Raw genomic sequence first — 21,554 nt, forward strand, 5'->3', positions numbered from 1 at the left:
GAAAACCGATTCTTATTTCGAGACGTGAAATGGCTTTAGCAGTCAGTCCAACAAAGAAGTCAAGTGCAGCTGGTGCCACTGACTTCTTTATAACAACACCTGACGCTTTGAAAAACGTTTGAAAAAGTGGCGCCCACAGTCAAGACATTTGTCAGAATAATAAAACGAAATCACTTCTCTTACGACAAATATTTTACGTGTACATATATGTCTGGCATCCTAAGAGCAATGTCCTCATGCCTTTTATCGCGACAGCGGTAAAGGACAACTTGAAGTGGTTTTAAATTTAAATGAATCAAATGAGTCGAACCAGTGAAGGGTGATATAACCATGCCAACTCGTTTTGCGCTAGCATTTAAACTGACGCCGCAGTCGTTGAGTAAAACTATTTCGGCGTTCAGGCTTCTCTGCAGAACACGATGCGGAGCAGATACGCCGATGATGACGTCATCTACAGAAGTGACGCATTTCCAGTGCATAAACCAACGCCAACGAAGGTAAAGGCTGCTAGGTGTTGTTCGGCGGCATCGGGCGGCTCACACACACACAAAAAAAATTGTGCGAAAGCACTCGAAATTGGAGACGTTAACGGTGATGACGCCATCGTAACAATTCTCCGCATTGCTCCGCTGCTCTGAGGAGAAGACTAAAGATCATCGCGATTTTAATAGTTTATTACATGGTATCTTTAAATGGTAGCGCAAAACCGCTTTGTGGGCTTAATCTGAAAGTTTAATGTACGGGTATTCTAATTCGTGCATCTCGCGAAATTCTCGAAAATGTGTTTCAGCTTCCCTTTAAAGGACCCGTTTACCAGAAAACCCGGCATCGGCGTTGTGAGGGGAAAAATATCACAAGCATGGTGCTGGCAATGAATATACACTGAATATACACTGAATATGCCCTGAGTATACACTGAATGGACGTATAGTTTGCCTGACGTTATGTTTGGCTGGAGCTGACTACTCGGACATCTCCTTTCATATGGGAAGGTGACGTCAGAATTAGCTTGTCAGGACTCTTGCATTCTGATTCAGACACGTCACCCCTAGGCCATTCAGGCACGCTCATGTGGATTGGTTAAACCGGGGCTTTGCTATCGCGTCATGTCCTCAAACGGAGCTTAAGTGTCCCCAATATTTTCTTTTTCCGTCCGTAAATGAATGACGACCAAACCCCGAAGACTATCACTTAAGGAAGTACATGAATTAATTGTTTTAACGAATGACTTCCATTGTTCAGATAAACGTCGAATTTGAGAATACAACATTTAACTGTGACAGCGACCGCCTTCTGACGCTGGCGTATATATATAGATTTGGTTGGCGGCTGTTGACGTCAGAGTGCTACCCCCTGCACGCTGCAGAAACGCCATTCCGTATAAGGTACAAGAAAGACATCGCAACATAATTTTTTTATGACGTCGGGATGTCACGCGAATTTTTAAATAGAACGTACGGTCAGCTTTGAACTTTGGGTAATGAATAAGTTTTCTGCGAAAAGAGAATGGCGATAGAAGTCATCTCCGCCTGCGTTAATCGAAGGAACAATTCTTTGCTGAAGCAAGTGAACAGCGCAGCTAAAGTTTTGGTGAAGCAACAAAACAGCGGTCCGATAGTATTTCACACAATAGCCGCAATCATCTGGTTGAAGATGCAACTCAAGAGCAAAAATACAAAGTTGCAAGCAGAACTTATATATCACAAAGCGTACTTCGATCCGCTTGTGTAGCACCAGAGATACGGGCGATTAGAAATTGTCCGCGTGTCTTCCTTCTCACGCTCCGGTTCGAGAGATTTTCATACAGATTGCGTCGCGCTTCGTTAACACCACCTTATAATCTTGGTGGTATTGGCTCCGTCCATGAAAGCGTCAACAGCCACCCCAGCTCCGTTGCTTACCCCCACCTTCCTCTTCCAAACCAGGAATCTACAAGTATCGTGCCATCCCCTCAACCGCCTTCCTGGAACGGCGCCTTACGGGTATAACGCGACAGCCTTAATCGCTCAGGTCAGCAGCTTGCCTTGGGGATCACTGTCCGTGTACATGCACTTCGCTCCTTACTTAACCACTAATCATTCAATCTGTACCTATGTTATCTCATGCATACTCGTTAGCATATAGTCGTTTGCGACCGCAGTGAAATTCCGCCCGACATATCAACTAAGCCCGGCTTGAACCAAGCCGAACGAATGTGCCTACGTGGCCTATAGGAGCAGAGTATCTGACTTGGGATCCAAATTTCAAGTTGGCAGAGGCATGCCATGTGCTCTCGTGACGTCATGTAGCCCGTCGACCAATCAGTGTCCAGCCATGTCGCCTGTAAACTTCATCATGCCAGAGGGATGATCACGTGATTTTTTCGTTCTGAGTGCCGACAACGCCGACATCAGATTTTTCGCGGCATGAGACACGTGACGCTATTGTGTTAAAAGCATGCCGACTGGTTGCCGCTATGAGAGAAAGCTCAGGTCAATTTTGTGTCAAACAATTCTTGATGAAATTTAGTGCGTGATAAATTTAACCATGTCCCAGCAGATTTTCCTTTGCCGAAGGGGAGTCAAGGGAAGACTGCAGATCAATATCTTTTTTTGTTTATTTGTTTTCGCAAAAATTTAGAATTGCGACCATTATAAAACTTTGCGAAAACATAAAAAGTTGATATTGCTCTGCAGTCTTCCATTGTCTCGCCTTCTACAAAGGAAATTGTTACCAGTCAGACGTCCGTGTGCTGTGCAATGTCAGCGTACGTTAAAGATCCCCAGGTGGTCGAAATTACTCCGTAGTCCTCCACTACGGCTACTCTTTCTCTCTTTACACTTTCACTCCCACCTTTCTCCCTTCCCTTACGGCGCGGCTTAGGTGTCCGCAGAAACAAGTGTGACAGATACTCCGCCTTTCTCTTCCTGTGAACCAATTAAAGAAAATATCAGTTAGATAATCCTTGGTATCCAGTAGTGTGGATTCAGGCCAGCGGTAATGAAAGCCGACTCCCGTGGAAATTTACATGGGGTGGTTGTTGCACCTAGCCAGTGTTCTCTTTTATTTTGTTTTTGTACGTCGCATATTGTAATTGGCCGTGAGCTCTGGCTGCTGCGGCCTTCTAGCTTCCTTCTGCAAACCAATGCAGGACACATATAGTAGTATCAAGTTAGTAACTGTTGGGCAGATTCGTGACTTCATAATGTGATCCTCCTTTTTTTTTTTTTTTTTTTTTTTTGCTTGTTGTGGCTCTAATAACAAACATTCAAAAATTTGGGAACAAGATATACCTTGTCTCAGCGCACATTTTAGATATGATTTCTAGAGAGTTGAATTTTCCTTTGCTGCGTCGGGAACTCCAGCTAACAAATGACAATGGCTTGTTTTGCGAGGCCGCCGTCAGTCATTGTTTTTTCGTCGGTGACATGCATTCATTGTTCCTTGCCTCTCGCGCGGGCTGTCTCCGCACTTATCTATGGCGAGCTTTTGTTTCTGAGTGCACCCTATTGTGCTCGATACTGTTGGTTGGTACTTGCTACATTGACGTATTTCACAATTTTGTGCCCACGTGTGACTCAGCGACAAGGAAAGAAACTTGAGCGCATTAGCCTCAGACATTAGCAGCGTACTTTGAATATTTCAGCTCGTTATTTTTGCGTAATATATTATGTCATCTCACTGCCGGCACGAATTCGATATTTTGCCCGCGCTAACCAAATTGACTTTTGCTGATATGCTTTACTGGCACAGGAGGATCTGGGGCTACCGTCAATTTATTTTCTATCGTCACTCACTCACTCACTCATTCATTCATTCATTCATTCATTCATTCATTCATTCATTCATTCATTCATTCATTCATTCATTCATTCATTCATTCATTCATTCATTCATTCATTCATTGCCAGGGGGAAGGGGGAAACATGTGAAAGGTCTTTGAGCAAAAACTGCCTGTCTCCAACTTGACGCTGACGGGCGTGTTTGGAGTGAGTGAGTGAAAAACTTTATTACAGGGAGGAAGCTTGAGGTAGCCGGGACCACCTCTCGCAATCACTCCGCCGCGGCTCGGGCTCGGTGGACCAGGGCAAGCCAGGTCGCAGCAGCCGAGCAGGGCTGCCTCCCTGTCCTACCAGGAGGGGTTGGATTTGGCGGCGAGGTTCGGGGTTAATTGGCATGCCCACACCATGTGGAAGATGTCCGAAGACTTCTCCGCACAGTGCGGGAATTTTCCTGTACAGCAGGATCAAAGTGTTTTGAAACTGCTGGGCACAGCAGCGTTTTGGTGTAGAGACGGAGGAGTGTGCGTTCCTCCACCTTTGTAAGGCCCTTACAGCAAGGCTTGGGTAAATTGCATGGCCGAATTTGTATAACTCGGTAATTTCCGGATTGGGTTCGGGATCCGTATCGAAAGGGTCTGAAGGCGTTGCCCGGAGAAGCAATTTAAAAACCGACTCGAGTCACTGAAAATAAAAATAAAAGGAAACGATTGCGTTGGAAGAGCTGACTTGGATTCTGGCAGTAGAAAAAAGTACAGTGCATGCTCGCCTACGGAGACAGCTTAAAAACGTTTATTGTTGAAAAGAACCGATCGGTTATGGACTTATTCGAGCATGTTCCGCTCTGCCGATGCAGCTAACGGAGAAAGTGAAACCAGCAGAGCGCCACGAGCTGTGTTTGCTCGAGGAGCGATACGCTGGTGGGGACTAATGAAGTGGCCGCCAATCTGCCGTCGACCACGGCTCAGCTTCATTCAAGTCTTGGCTATTGTTGTTTTGCACGTAGCTCAAGCGAGACCGCAGCCCCTTCAGTAGGAGACACGCTTGAGCGTTGCATACTCAATCTTCATTGTGATGCAAGGAATGTGATGCAGTCGCGTTCAACTCAACCTCGAAACATCAGGCAAAATTAAAAATGGAGTATTACGCCCATCTTATGCAGCTACTGCGCAAGAGTAATATATATTTATCAGTCGAGTTGTGACGAAAAGAATATGGTTCCATTCTAATCACATATTCCTATTATAATTTATTGTTTCCGAGTCCTGCGATTGGCTAAAGTCATGCCAGGAGCGCGTTGTGACTAGCTTGATGTAATGTTGAAGAGCGAATGCAAAGGAACGAGATATGGCTTAGACACCGCCCGTGCCGAAATAAAAAAGAAAACATTTATAGCAACAACAGACAGGAGTAGAGTTGTTATATCATTCCTGTCCTGATAACGGTTGCGGTTACGCAAGCAACAAGAAGACGGCGCCTTCCTTTGCCGGTTGTATACACTCTTACTTCATGGTTACCACACGCTTGCAGAACAACCAGTTGGAATCGGCGTCGTTAACTGCTCCGAGCTGATTACTTATAGAACTGGTTCAGCAGGTTTCATAAGCCTGTTCTCCGTTAGTGGTATTATTGTTTTTTCTTTTTTTTCCAGTTCTTCCCACTGAATTCTGGGCGCGAAAGCTTCAGAATTTGTTTTTGCCATGGTTCGCAGCAGCTTTGCTCTCTTTTTTGCTTTACTGTTACAACTGGACGCACTGCACCAGTTAGTATTTGGTCTAAAGTGTAGACGCAGGAAATTACATACAGAATTGCTTATACGCCCATGCCTTCGAAAGCAACGTCCGTGTTTGGATAGTTCCTCTTTTGTTCTTTCGATGTGCTCGGCTGATAAGGAGGCGCAGGTCACAACGCCTACAATCTGTGGGTAACAAACAATCCAGCGACGCCGAGGAGGAGGAGGAAGCGACTGCGGCGAGAGAGTCCCTTTGCTCGCCGAGGCCGGAAGCCGAGCCGCGCTCTCGTTCCGTGCACAGGCGCGGCGTGATTTAACGGCCTCGGAAGAGGCGCTCGGGCGGCGCACCGCCAACGCCGCTGGCCCGAATGCGGACGAACCGGCAGGCGTGGGTCTCACTGCGCGGTTGCAATGGAAGGGTCTCGGGACGAGCCTCTCATCTGTTCGGCCGAGCGAAAAATACTGCAGAGGGTGGTGAGGCGTGGCTTGCGTCCTGCCGCGATGAAGCGCAGGAAATGGAGTGATAAAAAGAGAGCATGCGCTCTGCGGAAGCTCGAGTAAAGAGCCTTAAGTGGCGCAAGCGATTCAGCCGCTTGTCTCGCGCTGCTCTTTGTAGCCAGAGAATGTCTTTGCGTCCGACTAATGGGCGCTCCTCGTTCAGAAATAGGGCTCTAGACAGCGCAATATGAATCAAAGACTTACGACCAGTGAGGCCACTTGACGGTGATGGGATAGGAAGTTTCACCGTACAGTCCCAATATTGTGCTGCGCCTTTACTATTTTTCCTTTTCCCTCACTCGCAGAGTCGTGGGGCACTTGTTAAATGAGCGCTTCACTCAGTTTTGCCGACTTTGTCAATCAGTTTCGCAGATTTCTTCGCAATATATCCGCCCTCCGTTGCAGCGTTGGAGCAGTTGACAATAGGAGTGCCTGTTTATTCGTTGCATCTTTTTTTTTTGCGTATCTTGTTCATTGCCTCAGGACGCTTTCTCACCTACCCCCCCCCCCCCCCCCCCCCCCCACTATCACGTAACCAAACCCAACATCACCTAGTTACGAAACTTTTTTCGGTGAATACTATTGTAATAGTGAGAAGGAAGACGAGGTGCAGCCAATAGCTAGTTTCTAAGCAGACATCAACTCTCCAAGATGGCCTGATCACTTGACAGCGAGCCAGGCCTAAGTGCCAGAAGTATATATATACAATCATGAAAGTCGGCTTCCTTATTCTGTGAAGGAGAAGTCGCTATTTTTACAGCCCCTGTCGCCTTTCGAGAATCTTGTCTTCAACACCGGAAATAGAGAGGACAATAACTGCTTTGCACTCAGATGCGGAGAGAGCGCTCTCCACACGGTGTCCTTTCTCTTGATGCGGGTTGTCCGAACAAAATGCGGCAAGAATCTCATTATACTAGAAGAGCTTCCTTGAATCGCGGTTTTCAAGAGCGCCTGTCCGCGTCGCTAGGCGACTCAGCGATTTTCACCATCGATCGGGCGCAAGGCCGATGAAGCGTGAGCCCATAGTGATATTGTTACAGATTCGTTCAGAACTTGTAAGCGGAAAACGGTGGAAGAAGACGGCGGACGGACAGGGACAAACGACCGGGGTGGCTGGGATTATAAAGAGTTTGGACGTGCTTGCCTCCAAAACTATGCATCAGCGAATTTGAAGCAAGCAAAAACGGCATTTCAAGTCATTTAAAATATCACCATCAGGTCACTTGCATCTCTGTACAAGGCAACAAGAATGTCTTTTTTATGTGTGTGGCCTTATCTTGTCCTTCGTCTTTTTGGCTGATGTTTGTTTCTAGCAAAAATATTGTTTGGACTAGTTGGTACATGATTCAAAATGAATACGCCGCGACGGACGAGGACAAAGAGGACAGACAAACGCTACGACCTGTCGTTTATGTGTCCTCTTAATCCTCTCATTCGTCACGCCGTATTCTGTGTGAGTTCGTAAAACAATAAACGAATTGAGTGAGAATCGAAGGACGACCACCGGAAACCCGAGAGATTGTATTGTTCCCACCAGTGGTAAGGCAAGCGCCAAGTTTCTGAGAGTCCATTCGTATATTGAATGTGTAATACGTACTGCGAGGCTACTTGGCTTCGCATGCTTGTCAACGAAAACGAACGCATGCGCATCAGGACGCAACCACAAGGGATGGCTGGCAATTGCATTTTATTGCAGCAGCTACCGTGCTGCACATACTGAAAGAAATATTAATTAGGAGGATGCTTTGTACTATACTTACGTGCATGCTGTGAATGAGAAAACATTGTTTCATCGTGAGTTCTGTTGTGAGGTTCATTGACCGCAGTACATGCGTATAAACCCAGCAAGTTCCCAAGCCGTGCAAGCATGAGTTGCGTGGCCTAATCCCGTATCCGGGGTTCTAGGAAGCCTTTTAATTTCGAGGCGGTTGTGGCGTACTGTCAATTACTGTTATGTATATGTTGATGGGAATGGTCGAAGCTTCCGATCGGAGGCAAACATTCGGTGTTGAAATTTTCCATAACAATTGTTGTTTCTTTTTTTTTTAAATATTTATGACGCAGCTGTGAAATATTGTAAGATAAATTTACGAACCTAATGACAGGAATTGCCTAATCTCCCGACGCTTAGCAAAATTGTGGAATGATGGGACATCGTTCCCCACACGGTCAAGGTTATTAGCGTCCGGAAGCATCGCTTCACTGAAGCTGGCAAGCATATTGGTGGTGAATTTTGAAAGCCCCCGAGTTCAACTCAGGACTGTTACGGCGGGGCCAGCTGCAGCATGGACTATCGCCTCGAGTTGCGAAAAACGTCCATCTGACCGATATAAACTCCAGCGACGTTTTCGCCTGTCGAAAATGATGTCGCACTGCCTGCGCGACACTCTGTACCAGCTAGACGACCAACATCTGCGAAGAGCACATGGCGGGCTTCATGAGCTCAGAGGAGAAGAGCAAGTCCCCTGCGTTCTCCTGTTCTGTACGACAGGTAGGCTATTGGAAAGCGTTTACACATGTAGGTGCATTGGACACCATCACACCGCTGTGATCCGCAGCGGAAGTGACATCTCCGATGCGCTTATTGATGCAGTGGCTTGCTCAGTTTACAGGCTACCGGCCGAGCATGTTTATATCAAGTAAAATTTCCTTCTCTACAGCATTTAGGGTTTCTGGATGTGTGAATCGCACATACACTGAACTAAAGGTTCTTTTGAATTCACGGTGAATGAAGTAACGAGATCATCATGTGTGAGCAAAGAAAACCATTGAAAGAGAAGCAAAACGTACTACGTTAAGACAGCTTTCCACTGGGCGTGCACAAGCAGACAAATATTTACCGCTTCTCCGCCACCGCCGTACACCGTAGGGCATAGCTGTTCTCAGAATCCGCCGTAAATTTAAGAGCCATAGCTTCATTCAAATCGCGCGCGCAGCCTGCCAGGTCACGTGGCAAGAGGAGGAGGCTCCGTTCACCCATGGAATTGTCCCGTAAAATGAAAGACGCCCCAGCAGATCACGCGGCCGTACCGTTCCTCGCGGGCAAAGCAAAAAAAAAATATAATAAATTACAATTTGTGTGGAAGGCATACGTGGGAGAGAGCAAGGTACCGACAGTCAGCACCATTAGGATCCTGGGGTATTTCTTACAGCAGAATAGGGAAAACACCACCATCCTTAAAAAGCTTCAGGCGTATGTCGACCAGGTACGGGGATATTCAGGCGAATCTCTCTCAGTAGCAAATGCCTCAGAGAACACTGCCTAATAAGACTGATTCGTGCCTTCATAATCAGCAGGAGCCCCGCCGGGGTGGTGCAGTGGTAAGACGCCCGACTACTGTGCTGGAGTTCCCGGGTTCGAACCCGACCGCGGCGGCTGCGTTTCGATGGAGGCGAAACGAAGAGGCGTCGTGTGCTGTGCGATGTCAGCGCACGTTAAAGATCCCCAGGTGGTCGAAATTACTCCGTAGCCCTCCACTACGGCTCCTCTTTCTCTCTTTCCACTTTCATTCCCACCTTCCTCCCTTCCCTTACGGCGCGGTTCGGGTGTCCACAGAGCAAGTGTGACAGTTACTGCGCCTTTCCCTTCCTGTGAACCAATTTATTTATTTATTATAATCAGCAGGATAGCTTATATGCCACCCCCGTTCTCAATCTCAATCCTGGTGAAGTATAGAAGTTAGAGGAAATGATCAAAACGTCATTCAAAAGTGCTTTAGGCATCCCACCCCCAACTCGTCGACAGAGAAGCTTCTAGCTATGGGAACGCATAATACCTGGTTGCTAAAGCGGTCAGGGAGGCCCAGATCTGGGGGCTCAGCTCCACTGTTGTGGACCGAAAAATATTACAAGAACTATAGCTTTAGTCAGGTGAGCTATGTCGCTGAACTCCTGGAGCTTGAGACGTAGAAACTATTCAAAATTGCACCGATCCCTAAGAATATGCACCCGATTCATGACAAGGAACGAAGACAGAATATAGCAAAATTTATTCAAAGCAAACTAATAAACGGCCCTCCTGAGGAATCAGCTTATTGCGATGCTACCTGCGGGCTAGAAGGGGCCCGCAAGGGAGGTTCCAAATCGCTTGCGGTGCTCCATTTATGTCGTCTATTTAAAAGGGCATTTCCCCGTGTCTAGGAGCTCGCTGGACATCCACGGCGGCGTCGTGTAATTCTCGCAATTACCGCAAGGTCCTGAAGACCAGCTTGCTCTGTAATCTCCTGTTCTGATATAATACATCCACTTGCTTCTCTTAGACCGCCTGCTCGTCAAGAAGTCTCGTTTTATGGCACTGCAAATGAGCTCGCCCCGATCGTGGAGAAGTGCACAGCCAAAACACGAAGAAGTTAATGTTTAGCTTGCATGGACCCAAAGATCATCCATTTGATTGTACGATTGCAGCAGGAAGGTGTTCTGCTAGTCACATGCACAGGTGTACGTGCGCGCTGCAGCGCAAAGGTTGAGAGGTCTGGCAGCAGCTGTTGCTGCGCTCGATGTAGTTTTCCCTTCGGTGCCAGAGCTTATGCGTATGGTTGCATCCGCGAGTGCGCATTTTATCCGGTACCTCTTAGGCGAGCCCACGTGAAGCTTTCTTTACCAATGTAATGAAGCACTGGCGACAAATGGAGGACCTTTGCTCCCACCGTGGTGGCTCAGTAGCTAGGCCGCTCGACTGCTGAGCCCGAGGACGCGGGTGCAATCCCGCCTGCGGAGGCCGTGTTTCGGTGAAGACGAAACACAAGGCGTTCGTGTGCTGCGCAATATCAGAGCGCACGTTAAGGAATCCCAGGTATAGTCGAGAGAGAGAGATAGTAATTTAATGAGAAGAAAGGTAGACAGGTCGGCTGGCGGTAAAGAGACCCTGGCCTGCTACTACACACTGGGGAAGGGGGTTTTTTGACTGATGTCCCAAAGCGACTCAGGATATGGCGGACGCCGTAAAGATGGGCTCCGTATAATTTCAACAGCCTGGTGTTCTTTAACGTGCACTGACATTCCGCATTACAGAGGCGTCTTGCAGTTCGTCTCGATCCAGACCGGGTCCCTCGGCCACCTCGGCTCAGTAGCCGAGCACCCGTGCGCGTTCTCCAAAATTTTTCGCACAGCATAAAGTTGCAACTCATCTGCACCTTTCCACCCTTTAAGGTTGAATGGACGCATTACTAATAGTATCTGCTGGCTATGCGCAACATTCACACACACAAAAAAAGGAACTTACGGCGTACAAAGGATTCTTTCAACAGCAACACGCCCTTAGGTGTGCTTCGTATACTCACTGGAGACTCCTGCGGCGGCGGCGATCAGGGCGATGGGTAGCGAGGCCGCCGCCCGGCTCAGATGGACTGTCCGTACCAGATGCAGGTAGAGGAGGCCGTACGACCGGAACAGCGCCGAGGCGAAGAAGAAGAGCCAGCCGCTGGCTAGCACAGTGGGCCAGCTCGTGGAAGATGCCGCGTCGTCCGCGGCACGCGTGTACGGCACCATGGCTTGGGCGCGGGGCCACTGCAGATGCTACTGCCCTTTTCCTGCAAGATGCGCGAGTATATGGCTCACCATTGTCAGCTGTCTCGTTCGACGGAGTGTAACATGTGACATAAGCACTGTGCCACGAAAATCTGCGGATCAGTGAAGTGCTTGGTAGGAATTGATGTCGTGCTGTGTGGCTATGTTCTATGCAGAGCACTGAGGTTATTATCACACAAAGGTCATTTTGGGCTATAAGAAACCATTCGATATGACTTGAGGCTCACAGCGCTTTCGACTGCAAACTTGCTACCGACGCTGAGTCACATGCACGCTATAGAGAATGATTACTTTGGCAGGAGGCAGACAATGGCGATTTAAGGAAAAACAACGTTTGCTCAGTAAGTGATAAATGATAACGACTCTGAGTGCCTGACGCGGGCAGATTATAGTACAGCATTGGACACATCCTACAACTTCCTTACCTCCGCCATCCCAGCACTCGATGCACCTAGTGCGATCAGCATCGGTTACATGACGTCAGTAACATTTTATAGCTGGTTGAGCCCTCATGAGGAATCCATGGCAACTACGCGGCTTAGAGAGAGAGAGAGAGAGAAAGATGTCTTGTGCATCAGACCTCTTTACAGGTAACATTATGTTATGTGGCGTTTTTAACACAACTCGGTCATCGAACAGGACACCGCGGACGTTTTTGGCATTTCACCTCTATCGAAACGAGGCCTCCAGAGCTATTGGCCAGATCTATATATAGACAGTATGCTAATGAGTATGTTGATCGAGGTTGAGGTATTAGTGCTAAAGCGAGTAGTAAGTGCACGTGCGTAGGCGACGAACCTCAAAGGGGAGTTGCGGGCGCGAACGATAAAACCAAACAATTAAGATAAGTGCCTAGGTCGCATAGCGCTTTGTCTTGAAAACCGGCAGCCTTTTCTTTTCACCACAAAAACACCTATACGTCAGAGTCGAGCAATGATATGCTTCTGATGGCCTCCCATATCGGGACGTCACAATCCACGAGTCCTGGCGCGGGTACTTCAAACAGTGCTTTCACACGCTGTCATCTGTCTGACGAAGTTAAACCCCGGAAGGAGCCTTCTAAGCGCTTAATGTCCGCTAATAGCGCCTTCAAATTAATAAAGAAATGCCGCCGGATAATATTCTAACGAAGGAAGCGAGTACGGAAAGTTGCAGCTGTATGCTTTCTTTATTGCTCAAATCAACGGGCGTCATAATGTGAGCCCGCAACACCCCATCAATTCCCCACCATCACAAATACCAAAATTTTGGAAGACATACACAAGCTTCGAGGGTACGGTAGCCAGAGACGGCTTTTTCAGGGCGGCATATATACTTCCTGAGCCAAACCCTAGCGAAAAAAACACTATGAGTCACAATAACCTCATACAGATTTCTCATGCTAAACTCATACTAAACTCGGCCAAATCTCCCATCATCTCATACAAATATCATTAAACTTATGAGAAATATATGAGATTGCATGACATTTGTATGAGTTTAGTATGATAAATCTGTATGAGGTTATTGTGACTCATACAGTTTTTTCACTTTTCGGAACACAGATTTCGATGGTCGTGGAGATTGGTCGTGGCGGTCCTTCATACGGCTTTTCCACAAACTGAATAGTCCCATCAACTTAAATAAAATACAAGGCACATGCCGTTTTTTCTTAACAGACAGAAACCGAATACCGATCGCTCTGCGTGCAGACTGCAACATGCTTTCGCAATGTGCATTGCACGTGTTCGTCTCCACCAACTTCCTTCAGTGCACAAAAGCTTTCGCACGTCCTACCTCGGTTTAGGTGCATTAAAACCAAACCATTTCTTATTGTGCGCCTGGAAAGTGAGGCTTCGAGCGGTGTTCAGACCCTGCATGTTTTGTTCAAAGAAAAGATGCACATGCCTGCCACGATCGCGCATTATACTCAATGTCGACGTCGGTAGCACCCGCTCCATGTCTCAATGGCGTCCAGCTGCCGAGGATGAGGTCGTGGGATCAAATCCTGACAACAGTACAGCTCAAAAGGCTCTCGTGTGCTCTTGCGATGTGAGCGGAAGGACGAAGAAGTCCAAGTTGGTCGAAATTAGTCCAAATTTTCCACGACGCGTCTCTTCTAGCCTCCTTTTACACCCTCCATCTTACTCTTTCTCACGGCGTGATTTAGAGGCAAACCGACAGTCGGACGTTAGCCGATCTTCTTCCCTCATTTAAACGAAGCATTTGCATTTGGCCAGCGGGAAAGTTCGCAAGCGAAGCGGTGCAGCGCCTAACGCTCGGCCACTCACGTGACACGACTTGGCGCCTTTTTTGCCCGGAAAATAGCGGCCGGTGCGTGAACGCCTTTTCTCTTGGGAAAGGGAGCCGGTTAATGATGGCCTTTCATTTCGATGGCGACGAAACAAAAGTCGCCCCTCTGCTGCGCGATGTTTTGGTTTGCAAAACATTCTTTTTGTCGGAAAAGGCACATGCATGATGATAGTCTGTGATAAGTGGCCATCAGCCCAAAGCTGGCAGCGATCGGAGTGGCCCATCGATCAAGAGAAGGCACTTAGAGCTGCTGGAGGCGGCTTCTCCATAGACTCCCATTATTTGTGATCATAAGCGGATAAGTGTTCACAGAATTTGCATTCCGGTTCATTGTCGCCGGGATACATGCGTGCTAGTAGGTTAGGGTTTATTTATGAAAGAGCACGGCATCTTCAGGCTGTCTCTTACTCTTATCCAATGACTTGTCTAGTGGGGTAAAAGTACGCCTTTCCAAACTGATATGGTTAGTTATACCATGGAATAATGCCAGGCCGTCCCTCGAGAAACTCGTGACAGCGGGCGCGCCTGCAGCTCGGCTGACGAAACCACCTCAAGCTTTATGAGCTGCCTCGTGTTCCGGGCTTCCCGAGTGAGCCTAGACCCATATCAATTCTATTTGCCAGTTTAGTTCACTGGCATGTATTAGTATGTGTATCGCTGCCTGAGAGGTACTGTCACTCGCAAAGTTCCGTATGGATTAGTATTATGCAACGTCTATGTTAGTTACGGCTCCCATCTCCTCCGCGGTATCGGGGGATTTTGTTTTGATTGTGCCGGAGGCGATCAGGTGTTCTTGCGAGTTCATCGCCGCTATTGAGAACACTTCCTTTTGCGAGTATTCCGCGGCGTGATCGCAGACCTCTTCCTGCTTTATCACATTTACTGTGGAGACCCTTAGCCTTTATACCCTTCTGCCCTCGTGGTGAGCAGGATCCATTTTTTTAGGCAGATGTGTAATAAATATTGCCTTTATCATTCCGTTGGTTGTTTGTGCTTTAATGTCTTACGCTAGAGGCTCGGTTCCTATCTCCAGGCGTTGGAGTATCGCTCTTTCACAGACGTGTGCGTGTTAGCTGGCCAAATTGTGTCGTTAGATGTACTTTCTTTACTTCGTCTATCATGTAATGGGACACTATTTCTAGAAGTCTTTGAGTAAATGTGGTTTTTGGCAACCCTAACCAGGCGTTATATTCCTATTTAATGAGTACATATCAGCTTTGCCTTTCCTGTGTTGTCCAGTTAGCCGTATGAAAGAGCGTAGGCTACTCTGCTAAGTACGACGACATGCACTATAATGTGCAGATATCTTTCTATTTTACCCCTGCTTAGTGGTTAGCAATTTGCCTGATTTGTCTCACTGGCATGTTAATCGTTGCCTTTAGTGTCTCTAGTGTTGCCACATTCTTTCTGTTCGTTTGGAGGAACAAGCATAGGGTGGTTTTGTTTGTACTTCTTTGGTGGGAAGCTATCCTATGCAGACGTCGAGAATTCTACGAAAATCTTTTGGCTGTCAACCCGTGTGGACGAATATTTAGGAATATCCGTTGTTTTCTCAACAGAACGGCAGAGTTGGCGGTAGGAGAAATGAACTTGACCTTACTTAGGAAAGAGGGACGCCACAAGACTTGGTGTGATATCACCATTCCTTCTTCATGTACTCCCTCACCAAACTCGCACCGCAACTCACAGCTATCCCGGGACAGCAACACATACCTTATATGCAGACGACATCACTCTCTGGTCCACAAAGAGTGAATAAAGGACACTTTGCAAAAGGTAGTCGACATCATCGAGGACCTCGCGGGCGATGCAGGACTAATCTGCTGGCACCCCAAATCTGAGATAGGTGTACCTAGAGGCAAACCCAGAGGCCCTCATGACTAATACTCTGTACCCCCGCCCACATTCTGCGATTTTAGTGTAATTTGCAAAATCCACAGGTGGCCGAAATATTCCGCAGCCGTCAACAACCAGCACCTCTTTCTCTCTTGCTTTTTTCACTCCAACATTCCTCCCTTCCCTCACAGCGTAGTTCGGCTACGTATCCACCGTGAAGTTGGACGTTGCTACACCTTTTATTTCAGAAAAACAAATTTTGATCGCCTTTTTTTTTCCTTTGTTACCAGCGCGCCAGTGAAATAAAGGACGGCGAGAACTGAGGGAAAAACAGGCGAGGGCAGACAGCGGTGGTTCACGATTCGTGTCAGAAGAAATTCGCTGCGCATCGCTGATGCGCTATAGTACGTGGTAAAGTTAGCAAGGGCAGTAGAGGATGGTATGCTAGTTAGCAACATGTAAGGAGAAATGACTCTTGGAGCTTACATGGAGTTTTGTAATAAGGCCATTTACGTAAACCGCTCGGTAGGAGTGTTGAGAGCTGAATTTGCTTAACGATACAGCACAGCTGGCCACGCGCCAGTGTTATCTACAGGCTCGTTAAATCCCTCCGTCTACGGGCGTCGGTCATGTCATGCTAAACACCCCTGTTCTCGACTCTCCGTATAGGTAGCCGCGGAAACTCAGGAAAAGTTGCGAGACCAACGAAAACAAATTGCGTATCTTACATGTAAGTAAGGTACGCAATTCGATGTATGCGTAACACTATTAGCTGTATGCATACACCGAATGGTGATGCGAAGATGTGTGTCAACTGGTGATCATGAAACTCTCTGAGAATATAAGGTTTGTAAAATAAACAATCTTCCAGTGAATAAAGTGGTTCGAATTTGTTGCGATACAAAGTGCGTGCGATGAATAATGAGATATCGCCACGGGAACGTGAAGCTTCTTGTCGGTGTGGCTAACCAATTCCAAGTAGGTATGTTTAGAAGAGGCGCGAAGCAAATGTAATGTTAACGTTATTCTGAGATAAAGGGCAATACGTAAATGCGTTTGGGAAGAAGTTATCTAAAAATGGGGAAAATACGCCTACTTAACATGACAGAACAGATATGAATATACCGCAGTTTATAGAACAGCGTCACGCCAGCGATATATCTGAGGGGATTCGTGACAGTTGCAGAGAGTTTGTGGAGAAGACGACACAGATGCGCCAGCGAAGATGCTTCTTATCTGCTTATTACACAATACTCAAGTGATTGGCTCAAATGCTGCAGCTGCTAAATTGTGGTCTGAAATCAGTGTTTTAGTCAGATATCTTATTCGAAGCTTTCGGCGTTATTGAAGTCGGTAACTTCGCACCATTGTGACCAACCCGTGATTTACGCCTGTTTGAACACGCCTGACAGTTCTGACACCGTTATAGTTTACAGTCAGTGGACAATGAACAAAGGACACGGGCGCTTTGATTTGGTTTGTGCGGTTGAAAGCCCCAAAGCGGCTCAGTATATGAGGAGCGTCGTAGCGGAGCTCTATGGATAATTTCCACCACCTAAGGTTCTTAAAGAGCACTGACATCGCACAGTACATGGGCGCCTTGTACTACGCCTCCATCGAATGCGGTCGCCGCATTGTTTCTCATCCCAGTCAAATCTCAACCCAGTTCACTCTAACAGAAGAGCTTCGGGCACTCCATGTTTGTTCTTGCCGCTGCTTTTATTACGCCAGCCGGGGCAGGCTAATGACAGATTACTGCTTGACGGTAGGACAGGAGGAGGTCATGAGGAAAGGAGCTGTAAGTGTCTCGCTCCGGTTGGACGCATGTCCCGCCCCGCAAGAGAAAGGGTAAGGAGGATGAAAAAACAGGGGCAAAGAAGTGCTGCTGGAAACTCTCCGAGCCCTGCCCCACCACGTAGGTCCCAAACACGGAACATCAGCAGTAGCAGCAGCAGCCCGCTCAGACAATGGTCGCCGGTCCGGCCACCGGCCTCGTCCGGTCACGGTCGTAGGCAAGTCAGGTTTTCTCTCTCTCAGCCTGTGCGTGTCCTCATCTCCTGCGTCTTTGGCTCACGCGCTTGGGTACCAGGAAGTCGCAGGTGCCGCTCCGAACTCGCCGTGCAACGGGCGTCCCACTTCGGCGTGGACGGGATGTAAAGAAAAGAAGCGATCTAGCGTCTTCGCCGACGTCGTCCTCTCTGCTGCACGCCTGTACGGCCGAACAGGGCCCCGCGAACGGCGCGGGCACTTGCTTGGCGGCCTCCACAACCCCTTTTTCGCTCCACACGGTTCCCTCTCACTTCACGCACGATCACACGCGCTCTGCCGGTTCCCGCCGATTTATATTTGCTGTTGCACAAGGCTGCCAAGTTCGGGTATCCGCTCTGCATGCTAATGTGCGGTCAGCGCGTCACCGTCCTCTCCCGCCTCTTTCGCGCACGGTCGAAGGAAAGGGCGGCAACCTTGGTTAACCGCTTTAGTATAGGGGTGACGTCAAGCCACGGACTCTTCTCACCAGTGGAGCACACGTTTACACGGGCGAGGCATGAACCGCGCAGTATTAGGGTTCTCCATGACTCTTTGCAGACCGTGGGCTTGTCCTCACGCTACGCAATTCACAACATGCTTCTTTCGCTTTCGTGTTCTCTTGCTCGACGTGTCTCAGGAAGCGCATCGTCCCTTCAGCGATCTGGAAGGAGCCTGACGGTCGGGGTTGTTACGAAGGGACAACTATTTCACGTGTCACAAGATAACTGAAATGAACAGCTGCTGTGCTTGCTAGCTGATTTTCGTTCTGCGCCAGACGTTGCCGAGGCGCCTTGAGCTCAAAAGCTGTTTCAACGCGATGGCGGCAGTCAGCCGGCAGGTGCGGCAGCGCGCCTCGCGCGCGCACTGGGGCATCACGCAGCGGGTGAGGCTCAAGAAAAAAAAAAAAAAAAGAAATAATAATAATAACGAAAGTAAAATGAGCATAAGCAGACAAAAATATGACCCCGTACACTACAGGACGTGACCTCGAGTCAGTCAATTCGCCAGAATGCGGGACTGCCGCAACGCTTTAAACACGTACTAAGTGCAGCTGCAAACTGAAGTCTCGACTTGTCAAAAAAGGGTAGCCGTCGCACGGCGGCTACCGCGAGTGTATTGTATTTCGGCTACGCTCGGAGTTTTGCGGATCACGAGCACACTCACCGGACGTTGCTTTCACTGTTTCACGCCATGCTGGCCGCCACAACGCCGGCGGCAAAGCAGTCCCGCGCAGCTGCGTCCACTGCTGCGCGCCGGCGTCGCCAGGAGCGTAGCAGCACGCCTGCCATGCGGCGCCGCCCAGATTGGAGGAACGACGACTCCGACGAGCTATCTGCCGGCTTCTCAGCGGCGAGGACTTGCAAGCGCTGCGAGAAGGCGGTGTTTCGCGTTGTCGACGGAACAAGGCTTCGAATGATGGTTCGGAACACCAAACGAATCAAACAGGGGAGCACAGTCAACTTTCGCGGCTAATGTGTCGCGGAGGCCTGTGTTGCTGGCCGGCCGCTGCACGCGGGAACCCAACACCTGTTTAGACTCTGCCTTCTCCCCCGATTCACTCTCCAGCTGTCCTCGGCATACGCCCATCTCTCTCTCGCTCTCCCACGCTCGCAAACTTCCGCCGGCGTGCATGGCTGGCTGGCTGCTCTCGCCGGCGACTCCGGCGTGGCCTGACTGATAGAGGTACGAGGGTTGTTTTGCCTACCGGCCACTTCCGAAGCACGGACGTGGAAGTAGCCATGTTCCCCCCCGCACAACCCACCTTTTTATAAAGCATGCGTGGAACTAAAGCGGCAATGCTAATTATATTTGCAAGGGAGAGACTAATATCAGCGGCGGACAGCTTCGGCAAATGTTGACATCTGTTTAAAGAAACATGTTTATTTTACTGAGCAATATCACTTGGAAGTCGTTGCCAAATTACTGCATTAACTGGCCATTCTCTTAGGAATTCTCGTCGTTTCCTGGCAAAACCCGTTTTTAGCCGATTCCCTCGTCTCGAACATATTCCTTGAAAATTTGATCAAACCGGACTTCGGGTGAAATTCGGTCTCAAACCTAAAATGCGCCTTCTACAGAATGGATATACATTTTGCTATGACGACAGCTGAAGATGCTGTACGAAAATTTGCAGATATATTCTGCTTATTTGAGAGGGATATGTTTTGGATGAAATCACGATCTCAAACGTACCCTTGTTGACCTCTTGTTATTTACGACACGTCTTAATTTGAGGAACACGATCTGCCGGGCTAGTTGGTTGCGATTCATAAGTATCAGCAGCTTGAACAAAATCAGGAAAGAAACGAAGATATGACAGAGCGAAAAATATTGAGCTTCTTTTGAAGAAACTCAAGCCCACACTTATATACGCGCCCACTAGAGGAAATAATCATGTTACAGTCAGGGCGCTCGAAATCATACATTGTCCAGGATATCAAAAGATAACAGGAGGAGCACCATTGCTAAAACCACTCTAGACAATGAATTGAAGCACAAATAAAACGTGGAAAAAAGAAACATGGTCGAGGGCGCACGGGCGACAAATGAAAAAAAGAAAAGAGCAAAAAAAAACAAAAAACAAAATAAAACATAACAACAGGACTGAAAACGCGATTTTGCTAGAACAAGGGGGAAACGAGAAACAGTATAAGGATGAGCGCCAGCAACTAAAGCAGCTAGAATGAAAAAGAGCAATATGCGAAAGGTGCCTCTAAAATCCAGATGAAATCAGATAGAATCAAGGAGGAAAGTGATTTCTTTTTCAGGTTGTGAGATGGCACCTAACTCTAAGATGTAGGCGGCTTGAACAATCTCGCGCGTCACTCATTACGCTACCGGACGACTGGAAGGAGGAAAAGGTGGTTCCGGGGCATAAATCTGATGTCCACAGCCCCCACAACTATAGACCAATTTCATTTACGTCAGTTCCGTGCAAATTGCTTGAGCACAAAATCAATTCTAGCCTAATATCTAATCTCCCCTTCATGGATCACTGCCTTGTCGTGGCGGAGGGGCTTGCGAAACTCGATGAAGTCGTGAGCTCTGCTGTGTAAGGGCACCCAAGATATACAGGTGACGGCAGAGAGTTCTGATAAAATGTGATTCACTGGAGAAGGTAATGGCAACCCACTCCAGTATTTCCTGCCAAGAAAACCCTATGACCAGTCACAATAACATTAATGATAGGGCGCCGGAAGATGAGCCCCCCAGGTTGGAAGGCGTCCCACATGCTACTGGGGATGAACAAAGGGCGATTCCTAGTAGCTGCAGGACGAATGAAGCGGCTGGGCTAAAGCCAAAAGGACGATAAGTTGTGGATGTGTCGGGAAGCGACCGGAAAGTCCGATGTTGCAAGGAGATGTATCACATAGCAACATGGAATGTAAGATCTAGCATGCAATGTAAACTGGATGTCGTCAAGCGAGAAATGGACAGATTGAACATTGATATCTTGGGTATCAGCGAGCTCAAGTGGACCATAATGGGAGAATTTAATTCCGGCGACCATTATGTCTTTTATTGTGGGAACGCATCCAAGAGAAGGAATGGGGTCGCTCTCATAGTAAACAGAAGAATGGGCAAAGTAGTGCTAGGGTACAACCCCAAAAACGGCCGAATGATTTCACTTCGGATCCAAGGTTACCCTTTCAACATAACAGTTATCCAAGTCTATGCACCAACCACTACTGCTGAAGAAGCTGACGTTGAGAGATTTTATGCTGACCTACAATGCCTTTTAGACCGCACCCCATCATCAGACGTCGTTTTTCTCATAGTAGACTGGAATGCTAAGGTGGGGAGTGAAGAAATATCTGGAATTACAGGCAAGTTCGATCTTGGTGAGCCAAATGAAGCTGGGGAGAGGCTAATAGAGTTTTGTC

The 21,554-nt window shown here is 48.0% G+C and overlaps 1 protein-coding gene across 1 annotated transcript in view; it reads right to left on the reverse strand.

The window, feature by feature from the left end:
- The window catches only part of LOC146191175 (uncharacterized), a 37,205-nt gene extending 17,977 nt beyond the window's left edge, over window positions 1-19,228 (reverse strand). Inside the window, exons 1-2 of the mRNA XM_084601653.1 lie at window positions 18,835-19,228; window positions 11,268-11,516 (exon numbers count right to left, since the gene is read on the reverse strand). Of these exons, the coding sequence (XP_084457779.1) occupies window positions 11,268-11,475 (208 nt within the window). The 5' untranslated portion in view covers window positions 11,476-11,516; window positions 18,835-19,228. The remainder of the gene's footprint in view (window positions 1-11,267; window positions 11,517-18,834) is intronic.
- Window positions 19,229-21,554: the final 2,326 nt, after the last annotated feature.

The sequence above is a fragment of the Amblyomma maculatum genome, chromosome 4 (genome assembly GCF_055883805.1).
Source record: "Amblyomma maculatum isolate TAMU_Amacu chromosome 4, ASM5588380v1, whole genome shotgun sequence".
Lineage (NCBI taxonomy): Eukaryota > Metazoa > Arthropoda > Arachnida > Ixodida > Ixodidae > Amblyomma > Amblyomma maculatum.